The sequence below is a fragment of the Oryza sativa genome, chromosome 11 (genome assembly GCF_034140825.1).
Source record: "Oryza sativa Japonica Group chromosome 11, ASM3414082v1".
NCBI classification, from domain to species: Eukaryota; Viridiplantae; Streptophyta; class Magnoliopsida; order Poales; family Poaceae; genus Oryza; species Oryza sativa.
Window position 1 is genome coordinate 22,336,684 of NC_089045.1, and position 23,084 is coordinate 22,359,767.

At 38.6% G+C, this 23,084-nt stretch overlaps 5 protein-coding genes across 11 annotated transcripts; 2 read left to right on the forward strand and 3 right to left on the reverse strand.

Annotated features, from left to right (window-relative positions):
- Nucleotides 1-147: 147 nt before the first annotated feature.
- Nucleotides 148-2,726, forward strand: LOC9271826 (uncharacterized). Its single transcript, XM_066305515.1, has 4 exons — nucleotides 148-189; nucleotides 1,052-1,109; nucleotides 1,269-1,508; nucleotides 1,674-2,726. Exons 2-4 carry the CDS (start codon nucleotides 1,083-1,085, stop codon nucleotides 2,382-2,384), a joined length of 978 nt encoding a protein of 325 aa, XP_066161612.1. The 5' UTR covers nucleotides 148-189; nucleotides 1,052-1,082; the 3' UTR covers nucleotides 2,385-2,726.
- Nucleotides 2,727-4,027: 1,301 nt separating this feature from the next.
- Nucleotides 4,028-5,507, reverse strand: LOC136354204 (kelch repeat-containing protein At3g27220-like). The gene is given in 7 exon segments (XM_066305894.1): nucleotides 4,028-4,078; nucleotides 4,204-4,294; nucleotides 4,296-4,315; nucleotides 4,317-4,409; nucleotides 4,725-4,830; nucleotides 5,136-5,265; nucleotides 5,347-5,507. Coding segments are annotated over 7 exon segments (606 nt in total). The 5' UTR covers nucleotides 5,462-5,507.
- Nucleotides 5,508-5,543: 36 nt separating this feature from the next.
- On the forward strand, nucleotides 5,544-12,428 carry LOC107275759 (uncharacterized; the record flags this gene model as incomplete). The annotated part of the gene is made up of 11 exons (XM_066305895.1): nucleotides 5,544-5,609; nucleotides 5,698-5,768; nucleotides 7,064-7,157; nucleotides 8,051-8,128; nucleotides 8,875-8,941; nucleotides 9,528-9,613; nucleotides 10,316-10,366; nucleotides 10,621-10,668; nucleotides 11,329-11,449; nucleotides 11,880-12,335; nucleotides 12,424-12,428. Coding segments are annotated over 11 exons (1,143 nt in total), but the record flags the coding sequence as incomplete, so codon positions are not given.
- A 36-nt stretch (nucleotides 12,429-12,464) lies between these two features.
- LOC9267407 (phosphatidate cytidylyltransferase, mitochondrial) lies at nucleotides 12,465-16,454 on the reverse strand. 6 transcript variants are annotated; one of them, XM_066305514.1, is made up of 13 exons: nucleotides 16,174-16,454; nucleotides 15,969-16,028; nucleotides 15,786-15,854; nucleotides 15,569-15,661; nucleotides 15,303-15,407; nucleotides 15,136-15,213; nucleotides 14,463-14,588; nucleotides 14,093-14,186; nucleotides 13,828-14,018; nucleotides 13,314-13,451; nucleotides 13,105-13,194; nucleotides 12,952-13,020; nucleotides 12,465-12,809 (listed from the first exon to the last, which is right to left on the reverse strand). In XM_066305514.1, the coding sequence occupies exons 1-9, from the start codon at nucleotides 16,351-16,353 to the stop codon at nucleotides 13,828-13,830; spliced, it is 996 nt and encodes a 331-aa protein (XP_066161611.1). In that variant the 5' UTR covers nucleotides 16,354-16,454; the 3' UTR covers nucleotides 12,465-12,809; nucleotides 12,952-13,020; nucleotides 13,105-13,194; nucleotides 13,314-13,451. The 6 variants fall into 6 exon arrangements, with proteins under 6 accessions (XP_066161611.1, XP_015616419.1, XP_015616418.1 ...); XM_015760933.3 differs by having other exon boundaries at nucleotides 13,105-13,217; XM_015760932.3 differs by having other exon boundaries at nucleotides 13,774-14,018.
- A 926-nt stretch (nucleotides 16,455-17,380) lies between these two features.
- Nucleotides 17,381-22,326, reverse strand: LOC4350701 (uncharacterized). Of its 2 annotated transcripts, XM_015760928.3 has the most exons (10): nucleotides 22,189-22,322; nucleotides 20,691-20,940; nucleotides 20,487-20,558; nucleotides 20,305-20,379; nucleotides 19,749-19,832; nucleotides 18,852-18,921; nucleotides 18,667-18,758; nucleotides 18,069-18,110; nucleotides 17,807-17,887; nucleotides 17,381-17,718 (listed from the first exon to the last, which is right to left on the reverse strand). In XM_015760928.3, the coding sequence occupies exons 1-10, from the start codon at nucleotides 22,254-22,256 to the stop codon at nucleotides 17,641-17,643; spliced, it is 912 nt and encodes a 303-aa protein (XP_015616414.1). In that variant the 5' UTR covers nucleotides 22,257-22,322; the 3' UTR covers nucleotides 17,381-17,640. The 2 variants fall into 2 exon arrangements, with proteins under 2 accessions (XP_015616414.1, XP_015616413.1); XM_015760927.3 differs by having other exon boundaries at nucleotides 18,667-18,921; nucleotides 22,189-22,326.
- Between the last annotated feature and the right edge of the window lie 758 nt (nucleotides 22,327-23,084).

Sequence of the window (23,084 nt, forward strand, 5' to 3'; positions counted from 1 at the left end):
CGGCCCACACACACGGCCGACGAGCTCCTAGTGGGCTGGATCCGTGGCCCACTTCCCATAATCTCCACGAGAGAAATCTGTCCGTCCGTCGAGGATCCGACGGATAAGCACGATGCCCTAGCTCACAATCTTTCTATATAAATACCCACTTCTCCACTTTTTCAACCTGACTTCGCCGCCGCAAGTACTGTAAGTGCATCTCGATCCCTCCCCTTCTCTTCTCGTTTTCTCTTCTGATTTCTGATGCTGCGATCTGTTCATATCCATGATTCCCTAGCATCGATGTGTGCCGTGATCCTCGTTTTCTCCTCTGATGCTGCGATCTGTTCATATCCATGATTCCCTAACATCGATGTGTGCCGCGATCCGTTCATAGCCATGATTCTCTATTCTTGTTTTGTGATCTGCAATTGCGACATGTTCATATCTATTCTTGTTTTGTGATCTACAATTGCGTTCCGTTCATAGCCATGGTTCCCTGTCTATTCTTAGTTTTCCTATGTGCAATTGTGATCTGTTCATAGACATGATTCCCTATCTATTTTTTAGTTTTCTGGTCTCCAATTTGTTAATCTTCTATTCTTAGTTTTCTGATATGCAATTTGTTAGTATGCCATGATCCCCCTTGATCTCCTCTCCTCATTTATTCATATGCAACGTGTTCATATTCCTGTCGTATATCTGCTTTGTATGATATCAGTTATCATTCGCTTGCAACGAATGCGAATGCATGAGTTTATAGAAATTTATTTGAATTCCAGATGCCTATTGTTTGATCGCTTTATGGCCGCTAGATTCGTTTGTATTTGTTCCTTGAGCTCACGGGATCCACTATGATTCATGCTGCTTCTTGAAGTTGATTTCATGTTTTCCACTTTATTTTTATCTGTATCTCCCTTCTGTGGTAGCTTAGGATATATTTTTCTATGTAGATCCCAAAAATACAAAATCCTATATACTTTTTTGTTCTGCTAGGGTTTCGTATCCAGTTCATAGATTGTTCTTGCTCCACTTATTCTTGGGTTTAATTGCACATGTTGTTTGCTAACAGGTTTTTACTTCCAAGGCCAGTACGCGACTTCATGATGGCTGGTGCTGCCAATGATGAGGTACAGATTGAATGTCTTTTTGTTCACAGTTATTTTGTGATGTCTGAATTCCTTGTCATCATAGTGATAGCTAATCTGTGAATAGTACTTAGTTGTGCTTGTATCTGGGTGATATAACGTGTATCCGGCTCATCTTTCCTTTTTTCATTTTTTATGCAGTGGCGTGGAGTATTATTTCATTGCTTTGATTCTGCTGGCGCTTTGGAATATTCTATGGCAAATGCGGGTTCTAGGTTCTCTTTTGCTACTGAAGTATGTGCCAAACTAATGAACGGAGCAAGATATGCAGTTGCTGATCCCCCATTGGACTCCGAGGACCACAAAGAGTTTGAAAATATCGTAGTCTCTGATGCGGTAATCATACTTGACCTGATTTTTGATGTTGTGCATGATGATGCGGTAATCATACTTGACCTGATTTTTGATGTTGTGCATGATGAATTTAATTTCTTTTTGCTGTCTGTTCGGTATTTTTTTTCAGCCTGTTGGATGATTTTTTTTATCAAAATATCACATGGCAGATGCCTAGGATTCCTTTTAAATTTTGCTTTTTTATCTTCCTAGGTGCTAAATGTGATGATGATCAACAATGGAGCTGATGCAACTGGTTGGCGTTTCTATACTGATGACGATTTGACCAGGACACCAGAGAACAATGTGCAATCGCTTGTCTTGCCTAATGGCATTGCATTGCCTACTTTCGAGATCAATGGTGGGATTCGATTCAGACGCCGTGTCGTCTTGCCGCCGGTGCTTATGGAAGAAGATGGGGTAATATATCATTTCCTGCAGTACAAATTCCTACCAAACGTTAGAGCCACCGTTAGGGCTAGCATTCTGTCAGGCCTTGCTCATGGTGAAGCTCTCGAAGAACTAGCCATAGATGCTCGGGCCCAACACTTTGCAGCCATTGCCGGTCCTGAAGGACATGATCTAGACCCTGAACAGTGGGCTGCTCTTCTCTTGCCTGAGCCAGCAGATGGAGGGGAGGGGCACTTGGATGGTGAAGCTGCTGTAGGAGGGGAGGGGCAGTTGGACGGTGAAGCTGCTGTAGAGGTAGGGGAGGAGGTTCTTGAGGTGGCTGTGGAGGTAGGGGACGAGGTGGTTCTTCCAGCCCTTTATGGATTTGTCGATGATGATGAGTATCGGTCTACCGAAGATGATGACTATGTTCCAGATGAAGAGGAGTCTCATTCTTCGGATGATGATTTTGTTCCAGATGAAAGTGATGATGACTATGTGCCACATCATGAGGGGTACGAATCAAGTGATTAAGACTGCCTGAAAAGATTAGTAGTGTGAATATCCAGAAGTAGTGTGGAAAATCTTTTGAGTCCGGATGGGAAGATATTTTGAGTAGGAATATGATACCGTAGTGCCAAGATGTTCTCAGCTGCCAGTAAGTAGTGGTAACAGAATTTGTTTAAAGATGTTCTCTCAGCGACCAGTAAGTATTGGTAACAATCTGTTTAAAGATGTTCTCTCAGCTACCAGTAAGTAGTGGTATCAGAATCTGTTTAGTCATCATGTATTATGATAACCTAGTCATCATATATTATGAGAACCTCTGGCCTAAGAAGAGACTAGTTGCACTCTGTTTTGAAGTGCTGTTTTGAAGTGCTTTATGTTTGCTTTGCTTTGCTTTTGAATGGTTAAGCTCTCTGGTACATCTTAAGGCACTCATGCACTCAGTGACTGTGCACCCACCCTAGGATCTTAATCGGAAGGTTTAGAACCAATGGGGAAATTTTTTTCACAAAACCGCCTGCTTTTTCACTGGTGATTTCGCAAATAACCCCCTGAGGCTGCTGGCGCTCCTAATCGTCCCCGAAACCTCGTCTCTCAACCAGTGGGCGACGGCGGATCTAATCCCCCGAAAACCATGCTCCATGGAGACTGGAGACGGAGTGGAGAGGCTAGTCGACGAGTCAAGTTCCGTTTTATCCATTTTCCTCCTGTCCATGCACCTTGAGTCCTCAAATCCAACCATAAAAAAATCCGTCACTCTTGCGGGGGACTTCAATGTTTTTGACTAAACCTGCACAAAGGCAGGACTCAATCTTTCTTGCTAGCTTTGTGTCTCTCTTGGTAGAACCCCCAATTTCTCTGAGAAATTGTTTTGTTGGATTTTCTGATTTTTTTTGGTTCTCAGACATTGGCAGATTGAACTGAGTTTTCTGATTGTAATATAGTGATTCACTCTCAGCGAGTTTGAGGGACCTGGGACTTGGGAGGGATCAGTTATGCTACAAGAATCTCAATTTTCAGAGCTGCTGATGTTGAATCCATGATACTCGATGTATTAAGGATTATTCGCGTATAAATTAGTATATTGCAGCTTTATGTATGTGCTATATAGGGCCTCCGTCTAGCAAGCAGTAGTCGATTGGCAGATAGCATTGATTTGGAGCTACCATCGTCTTGCCGGACGGAGATGGAGATGAAGCTTCCTTTGGGGACGACGAGCGGCATGAGTCCAGATGCAAGAGAAGGTAAGGAAGCTCGGGGGGTTATTCGCGAAATTACTGATGAGGAAGCGGGCGGTTTTGTAAAAAATTGTCCCAATAGAGCACAGGGTTCATTCCCAATGGGCGCACACTCACAACGACAAGTACCAAGTACCATTCCATTCTCAGCGCATCCAGCATCCATATATCACAGAACAAGCATTAATAAACAGTAAATTAGAAGTGATTCACAAAACAGCTAACAGCTTGCTCCCTGGTAAATACAGAAGAAAAATTGAAAACCGACTGCATTGCTAGTTGACACCACCAATTATTTTCTTAAAAAAGTAACAAAATTTTCAAGTTTACAACTGCTTACACGAAATCATTAACAATCAGGTGGATCGATCAATCACCTGATTGTATACTGTACAGGTCGTCGTCCACAACCTCTAGTGATCTGGAGGGGCCCTAGCAGCCGGGGTTAGGGTTCGGCCCCGCGGGGAGCCATCTGCGCGACCACTGCGAGATGAAACAAACAACAGGCAGTTGATAGGTAATGTTTCATACCTTTCATGTCATAATCCATCATTTCTTATCACTTTTAAGTGTTTTATCTAAAATAAGGAGCAAGGAAAGGTGTGTACCAGTGTGTTCAAGTTGAACAGAAACACTTCACCAACTAAAACCTTTTTTTTGGTTATTGGGTGCTTTTCAGTGGTTCCCCCAGCAATAATGAGAATTGTTAACATTCACCCAAAGCAAACTCTATATGTGAATCTGGCTTTGGCATAGGTGGAAGTTCTTTCCATCTCATTCCATCATCAAGCATGTATACATTGCTGTAGACCACCTGCATAGGCAGAAGATCAAAATGACTATAGAACATTTCTTAAAAGTTATTATAAGAAAACAATGAACATAGGTCTCTAGGAGGTGTAAAATCACACGAAGTGCTAAAACAGGCTAAGCGGACAGCTCAAAAGTTAAATCACCATCTACTGGGTAATACATCATACATTTTGTGCCTTCAGTGGAACCAGACTTTCCACTATTCATTGTCAAAACTCAAAAGTGATCCTTGTCAAACTTCAAAATGTACAAAACAAATTCCTATACAATCTGCAGAAAGTAGCATATATAGTGATTGAGCTACAGATCAGCATACCTCACTTCTAACACATTTAAATATAGGAGATCCAGGTATCGCCATAAAATCTCCTTGTTGGCCACCAATAACAAGTAGCTTATCATTAGCAACAACAAAAGCCCTGGTAGCAAAAGAGAAAAATCATGATTAAGCTGCTTGTTAATGACAGGACCATTCTCGGGAACAGGTTATATACTTATATGCCACAAGAACTTTGTATGGCATGCAAACAGATTTCTGGCCCAGAACTAATTTTAATCTAGATACTTGATCAAAGAAATAGCCTAGAAGCATACATATTGTGGGGAGCACCATAAAAGTCTGAATATAACAGATGCTAAACATCAAGACATTTAGGTGTATAGCAACATTACTTTCCAACAAAAATGGCAACAATAGAAATCATGGGGAGGGGAAGTTATAGATCTATGAGGGCCGCGACGTGGGATTGGTATCTCACTCATCCACTCGTTTTCCAGGGCTTTCCCATCCTTTACTGCAATGCTCCAATGTTCAAGCTCAGGTTCATGCCTATCCTCTTTGCTGCCACCCATCACAACTTTGTATGCTACCTCTCCAAAGTTTATGCCTATCTCCAAAGTTCAGATATCTGGGCTTGTTCAGATATGCTACCCATCACATGATATGCTGCCTCTCCAAAGTTGTGTGGCTGGAGCATATCTGAACAACAGATTTGGCATAAAGAAAGAAACAAATAAGGGCTCAATACAAGATTTGTTTTTCCTTGATAGCATACAAGCAGATCAAATATCCAAACTTCAAAAGTAGCACTAAGATTAACGGGAGTGCATAACCATGCAAGTACAATAATGCCTAAACGCAAGTACAATAAGACAAGTACCAAAAGAATACTCATCAACACTCTCTTGTCTGCAAGATCAGGTTTACTAGTTAATTTCTATCTTAATGTTAGTGTACACTGCATAGCCTCATTAGTTTTTGTTTATTTAACATTTTTGTAATAATTCAGGCAACTCCATGTAACTTTCAAGATATCAAAATAGTGATAGAGCAGAAACTTGGCAAGGATTTACATAGCATGTAAGTATTAAAGGTTCATGATTGTTTAAACTTGATTATGTTATCTGTAGTATGCAGAGCTGTGGTTATAGGCAGGGTCGGAGGATAGTGTGGACTTAACAGGGTTGTGGTCCCCCAGAAAATTTTCCTTTAGCTACTATGCAGCAGCAATTGGCACACAAGCCCATGTGTGGTAGCTAGTAGTATGCAGCATAGCAGCAACAGTTAGGCTTAGTTCCTGAATTTTGATGGACTTGCCATATTAATTGCTCACTGCTGCTTATCTTTGTTTCTTGTGTGGTGACTGACGAGAGAGCTACACACCGTGGAAAGAAGTAACTGGATCTGTGAAAGCAATGTCCATTAAGCATGTGGCAGTTAGGCCTGATATTAGTGTGTAATAGATTCGTAGTGTATTTTTAGTACTAAATTTGGTATTTTAATAGTGTGTTAATGAATACCGTTAACTTTTTGGTCCCCCATTGATAGTTCACTCAAACTCCATCACTGGTTATAGGAAGTGAGATTTTCTCCATTTTGTTTCTTTTCAAAAAAAAAAGGTGTCATATGTCTTTATGTTGTCATTTTATGGTCTCTTAAAAGATTATCTAAGTTCAACATCAAATCGTCCTTAGGTATAGCTAAAAAAGGGTATCATAAACTTGTTCTCTACTGTATGCAGGGTGCTGAAAAGTAGAGTTTGCATGCTTTTCATTGCATAAAATTATCATATAACCTGTGATGTACCTGATGGTTACTCTGGTGTGGATCATTGTCGTCAGAGTAGATTGTGCATGAGTTTACTTTTTAGCTGGTTCAGTCTAGACATGCCATGGGCTCTTCGGTTTACTTTTTTACCCTTTGTCAGCCTGTGACGTGTGTCCTTGATAGCTTGTGTACCTTCGCAATTGGCTGCTAGGATGCTTAGCTAAGGTTGGTTGACATTAGTGCTAGTGTCATCTCCTTGCCATTTGCATTAAGCAATGGCTATATGAATGCACTGACTTTATAACACTGTTGGACCAATTTGTTCACGTTTAGCTAGTAGTGGTGGGTTGAGTTTCCCATGGTTAGCTCTAGCTGCATTCGAACTTTCATGGACCACCTGTATCAACTAAGATTAAACTTTTAGGCTGAGTGGGGGTGAATGCATGTGTTCTTGCAAGCAGGACTTACCCAGGGCTGTATATTTAAAAGTTGATAGCTCTTGTCAGCTGTACAAATAGCTCATAATTTTATTGAAATTTTTTGTTGATTAGTTGCATAGTTTCCAAATTCAGGCAATAAGTGTTTAAGATTTAATACTTGAGTATCAGATTCCTGGAATTTGATGAACATCCGATTGCTGCTGCATCAATTGCTCAGGTTCATCGAGGTCGGTTGAATAATAATCAGGAAGTAGCTGTGAAGGTTGGTTGCTGTGAACACGTATCTCTTACCTGTCCCATTATTGTTCTCAAAGATATTTTAGTGATTGTTTGATCCTATGCTGTTATGTCTTCACCATTCAAATGAAGCAGGGTGTAATGTCCTGTGCTCTGCAATACATTTATGTAAACCATTGAAAATATGTCCAGCTTGATATCATCACACTGCATGCTCACAGTTTCAAGACAAAAGTCAGAGAGATTGCATTTATGTGAAATCCACCATCCAGAGTTATAAGTTATAACTTGCACAGGGACCTAACAAATTTATATCCGCCATCCCAGTTCTACCTTATAGCTTTGCACATCTATCAAATTTATGGATGCTTGTCAACAAAACTTTTAATTTAAGGATGGACAACTGCCAATTTCAAACTTTCGTTATTTATCCAACTCTTTACACAAATTACAAGTTGGAGTATTCTTCTAAATTTCACAGCCAATGAGAAAGTTGGATTACCTGAAAACTTTTTTGATTATTAACTTAGGCTACAACAATTTCTAACTTTAGCTTAGCCATATGAAATCTTTATACACTAATTTTACATGGAAGCAGCTAAGCCATCCAATATCCATTGATGTGAACATGAATCTTTCATCTCAATTCTTTTGACCCAGAGCATAGCATAAACTGATCTCTTGCACCTTTTTTTTTAAAAAAAAAAATATAGCGATATGGTTTTATCATAATTTTGCTAGCAGAATTGTGGAAATGGCCAGAAGCGAATATTTCCCCTCTCTTTACTGGAGATATCCTTTTATATTCAATTTTGAAATGCCATTTCATCATTTCCCTATAATGTCTTGCAAACATTGTCTTTCTTGGTGTGCATGTATATTAATCTAGAGGATTTCCATCTTAACTGTGTCATATAGGTTCAATATCCTGGGCTTGAGCGGCGCATGAAGATAGACATAATGACTATGTCTTTCTTGTCAAAATCTGTCTCTTGGGTATGTTACATGTATCAATTTTGCGATTTCCATTGATTTGCAAATTGAATATTTTGTGCATGCAGCTCATTTACATGAAAACAATTTTTTACCCATGCAATTTATTACTATCGTCTATACAATATTCTGAAAGAAGAGCAGGTAATGAGCACAGTTCAATTATATTGTCAACTGTCAGCTTTTTTAACATCAAGATTGTTACTAAAATTCTAAAAATAAACCATTCTTGGAGCACTAGTGTCTCTGGCAAAATCCTTGTAAAAAAGAAAGTGAGTATGCAATCCTAAGCAAGCAATTGTTTTTTTTGTTGATTAGCTTGACTCTAACTGTTTTAAGTGGCAGTTTTCATAAGCGTACAACGTAAAATTTTCATTGATTGTAAAGCTTGACATGTGCCATGATATGTTTAAGGAGTGTTATCAGTGTTTTAGTTTGTGGCATCATTAATGAAAAGTTGATTTGGGGTTATTTCTTAAATCCAAAGCAAAGCAAACCACTTATTTCTTATTAGCGTGATGCTACTTCTGTTTTTGACACTGTTTAGCCTTTTATGGTAGTTTCCATAATTGGAAAACTTTAAAAAGTAAAGTACTTACTGACTACAATTGGTACAATAATTGAGTTTTCCAGTGTGGTAAACTATTCTTATTTTCTTTTCTCATGCCTTATGTTTATTGAAGTTCAGATCTAAGAAATTAGAGTAATTTATTGGTGGAATTGAAAATTTGATGGTTTTCTATTTGCAGATTTTTCCTGATTATAGGTTTGAGAAGTTATTGACCGAGTTTGAGAGAACCATGTCAATGGAACTAGGTAAATGCATGGAAGTTTCTTTATTTCTAATAAATATTGTGTTACTTTTATGTATTATCAGTTGAAATAATTTTCTTTGATGTTCTGGTTTCATGATGTATAGAGCCATCTATTATTTTGCTTGAGCCATAGTATTGCATTCAGTAAAGCTAGTTACTGTTGTCTTTTTTTTTAATCAGTTTGCCTGGTCCTTTCAAGGAATCAAAGATCAATAGTACAGATCATGTGTTTGTTCAAATCAATCAATACATGCTTTTTTTTTAAAAGAAAAGTTCAATGTACTCTATATAACACGATGGACATAGTTATATCAGTTAAATTCATTATACATTTTATTTTCAATTTCTTTAAATAATTCACGATGTGTTAAAACATCAGGTGTATCTCACCCCTTTGTGCACTTTTCTGTGCATTTTACTAGCATCAAACTTTGGTTAATCTGTGTATGTGGATTTTGGACACTGAAAATATTTCCGGGCCCCTGTAGCTGATTTTAGACACTTAAAAAGTGAGGACCCCTATAGCTGCACTATGCACTCAATTTGTTGTTTCTATTTTATAGAACTTACAGTGTGTTATATTGCAGATTTTACCCAAGAGGCTAAGAATTCTGAGAGAACAGCTAGCTGCTTCAGGAAAAATAATGTTGTCAAAGTACCTTGCGTGTTTTGGGTATGGAGCCTGTCCAACCTTTATTCTTAGAGCATCTCCAACCAGTTGTACTTAGCTTATGAAAACAGTTATATCTAAAGCCCTTCACATGATCTAGTGCTTATTTGGGAGAGATTACAAGCTAATACTATTTTGGCCATCATCTAGTGCTTATTTTGCACCTAGCTTATAAAACCAGTAAGTCAAGAATGTGTGCATTCAGAGAAATTTGTTCACTACAACCCTAGTTTTCTATTGAACAACAAAGAAATTAATGTCTTGCTACATCATGCAAGAAATGATCATCCAATGTTGAACTTCGAACAACAGCTTGATTGTATTTTGAGAAGTGTAAATTAATACTTTGTAGGATTAAACAATGAACAAGCAATTGGCTACCATAAAAAAACATGTTGACTGCCTGAAACAAAAAGAAAATTAAAAGAATCATTAGTTCTATCAGTTTTCCATGCTATCTATCGGTTGAACTTTTGTGATACTAAATGTTTTCCATTGGCTGAACTTTTGTGCTATTGAAGAAAAGTTTTTCTATTGGATAAATTTTGTGCTACTGAAGTAAAATTTTCTTTGACAGACTTATTCAACTCATTGCTAATATTTTGGGTCATCAGTTGTTATATCACATTTTAATCTGTTGCTGCATACAGTGCTAATAATTTTGGTTTGTGTATATAACTTTGTCTAAAGTTAAAGCTGTTATAGGAACTAACAAGCAAGGAGGTTTTGACAATGGAATTTTGTTCTGGCTACAAGGTAAATTGCTATTTCTTGGTGATATTTATAAAGTTTATATTGGAGCTTCATTCATCAATCAATTGGATCTCATCCATTATCGAAACATACTCTGTAAAGTGTAAACTCCATAAAGATATGGAAAAGGAAAGAGAGAAATGCTGCATAGAGAAAGGAATAGGAAGGAGGACATTACCTCCAGTTGCTATTGTATCTGAAAATTCTATAATGCAAAAATAGATGAACATATAACATCTTTCTTACTTTTGTGACAGGTTGATAACTTGGACTCCCTAAGGAAAGCAGATATCAGTCCAACAAAGGTTTCTTTTTAGTTCTTGGAACCAAACATTTGTTTATCCTGAATGATTTCCTGAGAAATTTTCTTGCATGAATCCATATTGTTGATTTGACAAAAAATAGAAGGGGTTTCCAAACAGACAAGCACATAAGTGTGCACCTACATAAGATTGGTACAAGTAATATGGCATGCCCAGCCCAAATAAGGTTTAATGATTTAGATTGTTCATGTATAAGACATGGAAGATCTATTGCTACACTTCTATTTATCTGGTGTCATAGTTTTTGGTGACTTTTAGCTAGGAAGTCATTCAAATGTATTGTTGATATAAAATTCTTGTCTTATGACTTGTAAGCATTTTAGACTTCACAGTTTGGAATTGTTGCTTAACACCTTACTGACAGATCCGAGGCATGGTTAGTTTAGAAAATGTTGTGCATTTTTCACTATTTGGTCCACATGTTTTTATATAACACAGATTGTACAAGTGTATTCTTGTAGGAAGTATAATTGGTACTTGTTTATGTATTACCTAAGGAGATTGCAGAATCTGAAGTTCTGAACAAAGAAGGATATTAATTTATTCTAATTTTGCTTGTTATACTTGATATTAAAATTTTATTCACTGACTAGCTAATTGATTTTTCTCTGTTTTTGGTACCTTTCTATGCTTATCTTTTAGGTAGCTGAAACATTAATTGAATTGTTTGGCGAAATGATTTTTGTACATGGTTTTGTTCATGGCGATCCTCATCCTGGAAATATATTAGTTTCTCCTCAAGGCCAAGGGAAATTTTCATTAGGTGCTTTTTTTTTGCTTCAAGACATCGCATTTCCTACATGTCTATATGCATATATTTATATTGTAGGATTAGGTCCTCATCGCTTGCCCATATTTCTTAATAAGCTAAAATGGCTTATTAAGGAACAAAAATTAATTTGTAGGTAAAACTTTTATATATGTGTTCATAGCGACTTAAAAGCCAATACTGAAAAAGAAATTATGTTTAAAATATCTTAAAATCAACTTCAAAATTAAGTTTGAAAATTTAAATTTTGGCTTTTGCTTTGGCTTATTTGTGCAAAGCAATGGGGCTCTGAGAATGTACGGTATGGTGAGAAGCACATGGTTTGAAGAGAGTAGACACTTAATATATTCCAGTCATTAGATTCTATTTTATAAAGTGAGCTTTAAATAATTTTTAGTTGGTTAAGTGATCCATATTTTTGCAGTGCTGCTTGATCATGGAATTTATAAAGAATTAGACCAAAAGTTCAGATTGGACTATTGTCAGCTGTGGAAAGCGTTGATATTGTTGGATTCTCAAAAAATTCTGGAGTTAGGTGAACAGTTTGGTGTTGGCAAATATGCTAAGTACTTTCCCGTAATATTCACTGGGAGGACTATCGAAAGGTACATGCTTATGACCTTTTCCCAACAAAGCCTGATGCGTACTTGTCAAAACTGTAAAAATGTGGAAAATCATTTCAGTCATTCAGATATTATTGGATTCTTTGAAATAAGAAGAAAAAGAACAGCAAAAGATGAGCATGTATTCATATTCTATAGTACTTTACCCATTTATTCTTTGACTGAAAAAGCCTGCACGGACTGTGTTCTGTATCTAATAAAATTATTTGACTTGAGTAAAGTTGATGACTTTGAAGCAAGGTTGGAGCTTGGTCATTGTCAGCATCTTGTGCTAAGCCGCAAGTTTTGTAGGATCACTCAGCATAATGAGTTAATGACACAGATGACCATGCATGGCATACACAGTATGATGACAATTTTCTTCCATCTTGTTTGTCATCCGAAAATTTGTCATGAAACCGAAGACTTCATTCATAGCAAATCAGTATTAGTCGGAGCCCAAATTTTGTGTTTACATATAATTGAGGTGTGATTACAATTCATCAGCATCAGGATCCCAGGTTCTAAGTTTTAATTGTACAGTTTGATTGATGCTAAAACTATACTCTAGAAATGCTTAAGTATCGATGGGCTCTTTCCTGTCCTGTTCGGTCGACTTGAACATTACTTAAGAGTTAAGAGGTCTGTAACATCAGAAGAGAAAGCTCAGCTAGTGTTCTGGATCATACGTCTGAATCTGCTCATGATCTTATGCCTAAGATCATTAATTTGCATTAAAAACCCTGCTAATTCTGAAAAAAAAAGGATACAAACGAATTTTTCAGGATCATCATGTGAGTATAACCATTTCTCACGTCAATTAGCAGATCAGCATACAGTATACAAACTGGATAGATATAAAAAGGACTGTAGGGTGGCACCATTGTAAATTACCGATAAGTATCCTCAGACGAAGATAGCTAATGTTTATTTTGACTTGCAAGAACGTACGCTTGATTGAGCCTAAATGCAATAGAACAGCTCAGGATATTGGAGATATCAGAATCAGGCTTAGATTTTCGATAAACAAAGTTAACTGAAACACACCTGACTGCAATTTGGGCTGTTCTTCAAGGCCATACAAAGCGCATTTTGCATAGGTAAGAAGTCGCACATGACGTGGTGCACCTAGATTACCTAAAATTGACCTCAATAGTCCACTGAAGTAAGTATCACAAGTAATGTGTAAGCAGCAAAAATGGGTAAGACGAAAGCAATGACAACATGCTTATGCACTCTGACAAAATATTGCTTACTCTGTTCGAAGTATGGTGAGAAAGTCAGGAGGCAACGACTCCATAAACGAAGATATATCATCCATTCCCAGAGAGTTCAGGTCCTGCTTTAATCGCATTTTCTCTTCAATAGACATTTGTGTTCCAAGAATTGATTTGCTGATGAACATGACAATTCATGCACGAGTCATGCCAACAATATAATCAGTAAGTAAATTATGACAAGTAAAAGGGTAGTACATGAAACGTAATAAATGAGCTCTAGCAATACAAATCAACTCAAGTTACAATGCTGGAAAAAAAATCATTTTATCAGAGTTCTCATGTCTGAACTTATTCATAGGTCAATTGTTGGACCATATATCTCTAATAAAATCATAGAACAAAACCATGCAAGTGTATTCATGTAAAGAATAAAATGTCTGAAATAGCAAGTATCTCTCAAGACTATGTATCCTGATGATCTAAGAGCAAAACCTACCCTAAATCCGTAACTAACAAAGGTGTATATAAAGCATCAGGTGTCAGCAACAACTTAAACTGTTCTTGATTTCCAGGCTTTGGATATCTTCTTCCCCAGATATCTAGCAGCAACAGTGCCACCAGAGGCAAGCAGTCCAGACACCGCTTGACGTGCACTTGAGACCATTACCCGGCGCCTCAAAGCCTTGCGGACACAGGTTGCTGCTACATTTTTTGAAGAAACTGCGGCACCAGTTGGCATTTCTGGAAATTAAACAATTTATCAGAATGTGTTACAGATTCGACGGTACTAATCTCGACGCAAATGACGACAGTACCTTTGCAATTCGATGCAAATCTTCCTTGCGTTCGCCTTTGGATTGTCCATGGGAGATAAGAGAACAGTTCGTTTGTTGCAGATGCACCACAATCCTGCAAATATAAAACTCTTATCAGTTTTAGTTTATGAAGTTCCAAAAGAAAAAGACTTTCATAGAGTGCCAATAAAATATCTTATAAGTTTCAAAGGAGATAAATATACCACATTTGCGAGAACACGCCAATATGATAAACATTACGAGAAAAGTTTAAACATCTTGGTGGGCCACCAATGATGCATTTGTGATAGCAAGAAAGCATCTCAGTGAGAGGCTAAACACTTAACACTGTTTCAACAAACTGTGTGTATGAGCAAAAGGAAACACAGACCTGATGGAAAGCCTTTTGTTGTCCATAAGATGATGTCTTCAGTAGTCCTTCAGCAATGTACTCTTGTATCAGGGGTCTGTACATCGATTGAAATGATGGGAAACTACCCTCAACAATTTTCTTGACCTGATTCACAGCAGAGTATAATTGGCACCAATTCATAAGTTCCATTGTCATGGGAAAAAAAAACAAGCATGAAGAATAACAACCATATATTGATCTTTCAACAGAAACACAGTCAATTTGCTTGTCAGTCCTTCCCACAAAACCCAGCAGACAGCAGTAACTCACTAATGTGCTCAATCCAGCCAAATTGTACATCTCTTTTATATGCCATAGGTGCATGTATGTGCAGGATGACATACTAGACATATCACATGCACCACACTTGGAATGAATTACAATAACTACTGTGTACCATGCATCCCATGTTTTTTTTTAAGAGGCATCCCATGTAATATTTGATTCTTTTGTGGTCCACTTCTTTTTTTTAAAAAAAAATAACACGCCATTTCATTTTTCAAGGTGTATAGTAGAGTTGGCTTTCAGACATCCATATTGACAGCGTCACTATTGTGAGGAAGGAAATGTTATTTCTGATGTTAATTGAGCTGAAATAAATTACATGAAAATATTTAAGAATAACAACATAGTATACATCTTATCAATTTACCTTGTTTTTGTCTTCGGCAAAGAGCATTCTTAAATCACCCATATATGATAGGCTGCAAATTTGGGCGTACAGGTCATACTGTACAAAAGGAATAAAAAGGGAAGGTGAAAACAAGCATAGAACCATATCATGGTTGTAACAACAATGCTGATACAGTGACACTAAACCTCAGTGAATTCTGCTGGCAAAAGGAGTAGAGAAGCTGATGTTGCCATTTTCAGATTAATTGTGTTAATCTTCCTTACATCCCAATGATCAACAAGAACATGAACCTACATGAATACAAAAGACAAATACTAGCTCTGATGTCAAATCTGGACTACCAGGCATATACATGCACTAAAATTAAAACAGGGGTTGAACTAAACATAAATGGTGATCATCAGTGCTCACATCTTCCTTCCCACCGATATCAATAAGAGGACATACATACAGGTTTCTGTAGTCGGCCGCTGAGGTAGAACCGGTCCCAGGTCAAGACATCCATGGCCAGGTCCTTCATCCTCACCACCCCGTACTTTATCCTCTGCATCCACATAGCTACAATTTTGTCACTCAGAACTAAATGCACATACATGAAGACAAGTAAACCACAATGCACACAAAGCATCAGGCTACAAAATTCAGGAGGCTTCATTGCAAATGCTAACCTTGTCCCTCCACTCAACAAATGGATTGAAGTACACCCCAACGCCGATGTTATCCGCAAGTCGAGTAATCTGAACTTCCACAAGGCACAAGCAACAACCAATCAATCACACAGTCAGAGGAGCAATCAACCGGGGTAACCAAGTAAAAGGAGTGTGAATTTGGGGTGGGAAATGGGAGCTTACAGCGCCGGGGCCGAGGCGAGCCATCCATCCGGAGTAGTGACCAGGGTTCCTCTCCAAATTCTGCACCAATTAACCAACCAAGAAACCATCCAAGAACCAAGATCGCATCAAAGAGTATCAAACCAAGAAGGGGACCAATTGGATGGAATAATCTGGAAGAGTAGAACAGGAGAGGGGGGGGGGGGGGCTCAGTCACCCACCCTACCTCGGAGTGCCACTGGAGCGGGTCGGGGACGCCGAGGATGTAGTCGACCATGGAGGACGCGTCGGGGCGGGCGTGGAGGAGCGTGGAGCCGTACGCGCAGCAGAAGTCCACCGGCGGGAGGAGCTCGCCGAGCGGGCCGGCCAGCGCCGCCGCCCTCGCCACCTCCTCCGCCGGCCGCATTCGGTGGATCGCGCGGGCGGAAGCTTCGGGGAGTGGAGGAACTGAAGAGATGGCCGGAGGAGCGACGCGAGATGGTCGCCGGCGGCGGCTGCCTCCGCTTCGCCGTGTGCGTGTCACGGCGGAGAAGAAGAAGAAACGAGATTGTCACCGACGTGTGGGCCCAAATCAAGTTGGGCCGAGAACGGGATTTTCACCTACAGGTGGGCCCAAATTATGTTGGGCTGGACAGGGATTTTCACCGAAGAGCGGGCCTATATTATGTTGGGCTGGAACGGTAGTGTCATCATCATGAGGGCCCATATGAAGTTGGGCCCGGCCCACTATTCGTTCCGGTAGGTTTGTCTTGTGGGCAAAATGAACTGTTTCACGTGGAATTTGCAGAATTTTAGAAGCTGTCACATTCAGCATTTCAGATCAGACCGTAATTTTGTAGGTAGGGGTGATAATTAGTTAGACCAGGTTCTTTCACAACTCTAGCCCTTAACTATTTTTAGATAAAAAAAATTAACAAAAATTGAGCCCGCCCCATTTTATACCTAGTCATCCAGCCCTCAAATTTTGTATGCTATAATGAATACTACTACCTTCATCTCATAATACAACGATCTAGTATAGGACGAGATACATCATTTGACAATGGTTGTGTTTAGTTCCTTCCAAAGTTGAAAGTTTGAGTTTGGGTTGAAATTGGTACGATATGACTGAAAAGTTGTGTGTATATGACAGGTTGATGTGATGGAAAAAGTTGGAAGTTTGGATCCAAAGTTTAGATCTAAACACAGCCAATATCTAAATTTGTCCTATCTAGTTTTAGTTTTAGGTAGATATGAGAAAAACTCAAGCACAGCAGACAAGATGTATGCCATCCAGTTTTAGGTACGTAGTTCCGAGAGAAACAAACAGTTGCAGAGTGTTCACTACAAACAGTTCGATTCACACAATGTAACCAGGACACAAGTCTTTTCGATTTAATATGTAAAAATTGCGAGTTCTTTTGCAACATTCTCATTCCCCATGGAGATATTGATTGAACGCTTCACAATGACAGTATATTCAGTCAACGTGTAAGTAGTACAATGATAGAATCTCATCAAAACAGTAGATAGAGGGACTCGAGTGTTCTTGCACACCATGCGTCTTCGTGTGTCGGGTTCTGAAATCCTTCAAAAGCTTTTGAACTAAAAAAATGGCTATGAGATACCAGTATACCACCATATCCCTGACAAATTTTCACTGATAAATATCGTAATAATGTGATAAATAATCAGAGCGCCAAATATTACTAGGCTAAGCGGACAATGCATCCTGAATTAATTTGTTTGCAAGATCCTTCGAGATCCCCATTACACTGTCACTAGAACCAACCTGCATAAAAAGGAGACCAAGTTTGCATTAGTTTGAAATGTCATGTATACATAAGACTTGTGAAAAATAAGGTGAGATAGGCACTAACCACTGCTTCAACAAATGGTAATGTCAATGGATGTTCAAGCAACAAGCCACCAGCGACCCTAAATACTACCCTCTCATCGATCTGTTGACAGTCAAGGGGGTAGAGAGAGCAGGTCAGATGCATAAAAACAATGCAATTTTTTAAAATATTGGATCCTATGATGATAATCTAGGAATTAACCAGCACTGCTGCTTCAACTATAAATGTTAGATTCGGCAAATAATCAGATAATAAATTACAGAGTAGAATAAATGAGACCAACCAGGTTTTCGATGATCTCATCTGGTATATCATGGAAGTACACCTGCAAAATGATGACAAAAGGCAACCTTAACTGAATTTTCCATGATATACATACACAATTCAGTTACCTTTTTACTGGCAGAATTCAAATATTATGTACTGACTTTTGCGCTAGTTGCCTTACATACTAACAACAGAGAACAAAGTAAATTGTTGCTTTGCAGTCAGATCTCTTGCATTAATAGAATTTGAATGGCCTCATCTTTCAAAAGTTCCTCCTGAACACACACACACACTAAGAAACTCGTTTTATTGTTAATTTAATATAACAAAAAGAGGACCAAGAACTGCAACAACTATATCTAGCTAGATGCCCACAACAAAGTTCGCCACACAAACAAGTATGAAAACTACAATCGTCATTAGTCACTGGATCGTGAAGAAATCCTTTGCTTTTTTTTACACATTTACAGGGCTTGGATGAATCATATTCTGTCAAAGATGTTGATCAATAGCCTTTGGTCGCACATATCAATGGGATCACCCGCATTGCCAAATCTGACTTGAACACAAACAGCTTCTATCAAATAAGTGCTGTAACTACAAAAGTAAATTACCTCAGCTTTGTCTAGGCTTTCAAGCCTCTTCCCAGTTGTCAGATTAGTTACGACTACAGACCCCACGGTTGAGACATGGCTGCCAGAATAACCTGGAGAAAGTAAACGTTCAAGTAATAAATAATACAATAAAACATTGCAGAACAAGAATATAAGATGCATGTTGTCTTGGCATGTGGACACACCTTTCAGGAATTGGCGTGCTTCTTCCTTAGTGGTTGGCTTTTCTCTGATAATCCCTTCATGGACGACCACCTCAAGGTCAACTACAGTTCAGTATGACAGTAATGCGAATGACAACATTCTAGTAAATAAAGCTGATATGTTCAACCAAATATTCATGAACTTCAGCGTTCAGCCACAAAGAGAATATGACCAACAAAATGTTAAAACAGGAATGACTTGCGTTATGCATAATTACCAAACATTATGGTTATCCTGTTAACGGAACCAAATCTACTCCTTCATTGTATTGATTAAGCAAGAGGTTTTGACCGTGATGACCATCCATCCCATCCGTGAGATGTACGGTTTTCGAAGTGACCCATTCAAGATGGTAAAGGTGAGTGTACAGCGTGAGACCATCTGGCTAGACAGGGCAGTGCTGTCATGCTACACACTGTCCTTGCTTGAATAAAAAAAAAACACAGTGTGCACAGCATGCACTCATCCAGCCATTGCTCTTGCTGGTGTTTATAAGGCGCCTAATTTCGTCATTCACGGGGACTGGCCAGCTTCATTCTTAAATACGATAAAGTATTGATCTATTCAGCATTGATAATGCACATCTTAGGAATTTAAAATTTATTTTTTCAGGATCAATTCCAATCGATTAACGTATTTGTATGACATTTGGATTTGGTGACATCGAAAAGGCCTATCCACACAAATGTGTAATAACAAAAACATGGCACAAAAATAGTCATACTTAAAATTGATGTACATGGAACTCCTAACTATAAAAAAAAAATCAAAGGAGAACCGAAATTGAGGCATTGTCATATTCCAAACATATTATTTTGTGATGAATAAAGCATCCAAGTTCGACGTAAAATAGCAGAGCAAAGGAAATAAAGGCATACTATGTCAGAAGTGATCAGGAGTGTTGGCCTGTCGCCTTCTTTCTGGTAATCAGAAATATTCAATCTGGACATGATAGCATCAGCCTGAAAAAGATGCTCAAAGTGGTCAGTTTCTTTATAGGGGAAAAACCGACAACAAAGAAACAATATCACAATGCAGATCTACACGAAGTCATGGTATGCTCTTTCTTCTATGACCAATTCAGCAGCAATGTACCACTGAGACACAACCAGAGACGAACCAGAGCCTTCCATTCTTTAATTTAGAGTTACAATTCAAGTCTATAACTAAATCAAAACCTACTCGGTCTAGTCCAATCCAAATGCCCCATTGGAGCTGCCAAGGTTTCACTTTTCTCAAATTCAAGCACTCGGTACAGACCAATCATCACCATAAATACCATCTAATTTTGCACAAGGTAATAGTAATACATGGCACTAGACATGGAGTCGGCAACACATTTGCTACTGTAGCGGTGGGAGTGGGACGCCAATGCTGAAGCTGTAAAAACATCCAAAGAAATGGGGAAAAAAACAAAAGAAGAAAATGCCGCACCTTGGCCTCCGCAAGAACCGTCACTAGCTCGTCAGGGTTCTCCCTCCTGATGCTCTTCTCGTCGATATCTGCAGTCTGAAACCACAAAAATCATTTCATCCCCAAGAGAACATTCCCGAAAGCAAGCAATCCCCCCAAAAAGGGGGGAAAATGCAGAACGGGAGAAAAGCGCCGCAACCCACCATGACTTCGAACTCGAGCCCCATCTCGGTGAGGATGTGCTTCCTGGCCACCGACGATGACCCCAGGATCAGCTGCGACGAGCCACAGCGAGTATAGCAATCACCACCACCGTTGTCGCCAAGACGAACAGATCAAATTAGGCTCAACTCTTCAAACAAAGAACAGATTAATTTAATCGGCGGAGCTGCTGCTGGACCCCGAACCTTGAAGGGCTGGGAGCTCGCGGGGATGGAGGCCGCGGCCATCAGGCACTCGCGCCGCGATGAGCCAAGCTTCTGCGGCGGCGGTGGCGGCGGCGAGGGGAGGAGAGGAGGCGAGCCGCGGCGGCGTCGGCGGTGGCGAGAAGATGTGGAGAGGTGGAGTTGTGGGAGATAGCGGGCGAAGCAGATGAAAGGCTCGTTTGGATGGGCCGGAAGGCCCGGAATCAGACGGCCTCCGGCCCAATCAGCCCATCTGCAAAAACAATTTATCATCGTGTATTTTTTTCTTTGTGTCGATTTTTCATTGTGTATTTGGCTACAAGAGAGGAGAGGAAAAGAAAAGTCTCGATCATTTTTGCAGGTTAGATATGGGGGTGTTATGTTAGTCTTTAAATTTCATTTTGTTACGTGTCACACTTAGAAGTAACTTTATATAATATAAAACTTTGCTCCTTTTATGGATACGTAATAAACTTATTTTTAAAGAAAACTAGAAAGAGACGCGGCTTTGCCGCGTAGCTAGCTATTAGGAATTTTTCTGTGTAAGACACATTATGCAGACTTCTATTAATACCATCAAGCAAGCAAACTTCTATTAAGACAATTATAGGAATTTTTTTTAAAAAAAATTTGATTTTAATGGAAAATCACAAAAATATAGGTCGGTTAAGCGAAATCGTAAATTTAGCACCCTATCGAACAACCGTGGGTCGACAGGGAACCTATTGAACCACTGCTCTTCGACAGGCTAGTTGGTCCAAGAAAAAAAATTAAAAAAGTACTTGCACAGTACCGGCAGGGACATATAGAACTTTGCATGTTCGATAGGGGCGCGGCTATACGCTACAATGATGCTACAGTATTTTTTCTATCTTTTTTAAAATTATTTTATCACCTGTCGGTTGTTCGACAGGTGCTAAACTTGCGATTTCGTCTAACCGACATATATTTAGCGATTTTCCATTAAAATCGAATTATTTTCAAAAAAAATTCCAAATATAGTGCTACTAACTGTGTTCACCCTTGGTGCTAAACTGAACGGTCTGAGCAATAAGCCCCCGTTCAAGAGCAAATAGTCCATTATGTGAAAATAATCAGCAATTTATCATTAAATTAGTTTCATGAGAAAATATCTTATACAGATAAAGGACATACTCCAAAGTAAAAAAAATTAAGATCAATACGTTTTTAATTGAATCTTCTATTATCAATTATATATCATGAATTTGAACTCATAACTTCCAAGTAGATACTATGCTTGGATAAATCATTGTCAAATTTGGTGTTTTGTTGGTAGTAATTGATAGAGTAGATGATCAATGTCAGCTTGAAAAGTGCTCAAATTAAATCATTTGAGGAATTCACCATTTAAATAACAAATCAATCAATAGGCAATAGTTTTGTATTCTAAGATTGTAAAAGAAATGCAATGAACATTTTGATCCAGACTCCAACTATGAGATTGACAAGTAATTTAGAGCATAACAGTGAGTTTACTTACTTGTAATCATATTGGGTACATGGACATTTCTCTCTCCTGCACTTCATTATGGTGCCATTCCATAGCATCTTACTGCTGCATATCTTACAAGCTTGATAACACCATCCTTTTTTCCTTAATTCCAATAATAATGACAGATGATAGCTTGATAATAGGTTGTTTCTTGATTATTCTAGAGATGTGAAGAGGCACCTCTTCAGCTTCTTAAAGGGGCATTTTTTTTCATTATGTACACAGGATAAACTAAGAGTTGACACGTGGCAATATTTTAGAGATGGTTAGCTCTTTTTCCAGCTTGCCACGTGGCCCAATAACATGCTAGGATCAGCACCTTGCAATCGGTATTAGAGATGTGTCACAACTGTGACTAACTATTATGTGGCGTCAAAAGATTACGCTATTTCATATATCTTTTACACTAAAGTTTGGCAAACCAGTAAAATAACAATACCTAAAGGCAAATAACATAATTGACCAAAATTTAATCATTGGACTAAATACATTGATAGGTCTATCAATGTACTCCTTTCCTCGTTTCACATTATAAGTCGTTTGACTTTTTTTTCTAGTTAAATTATTTGAGTTTGACAAAGTTTATAAAAATATATAGTATTTTCAATAAAAAACAAACTTATTGCTCCTTATCAAAATATATTCAATATTAGATTTAATAAAATCAATTTAATATTTTTAATATTGCTAAATTTTGTTATAAACTTAATCAAACTTAATAAAATCTGTCTATAAAAATAATCAAAGAGTAAACAACGGAGTGAGTAGAAATTAGTAGAAAGTTAGGTAAACAACCGTTCGTCGCTTGGTCTGCAGCGCAACACAACCACAGCCGTCCGATCGGCCACCGGCCGGATCGGACGGCTCACCGGCGCCGAGCATCT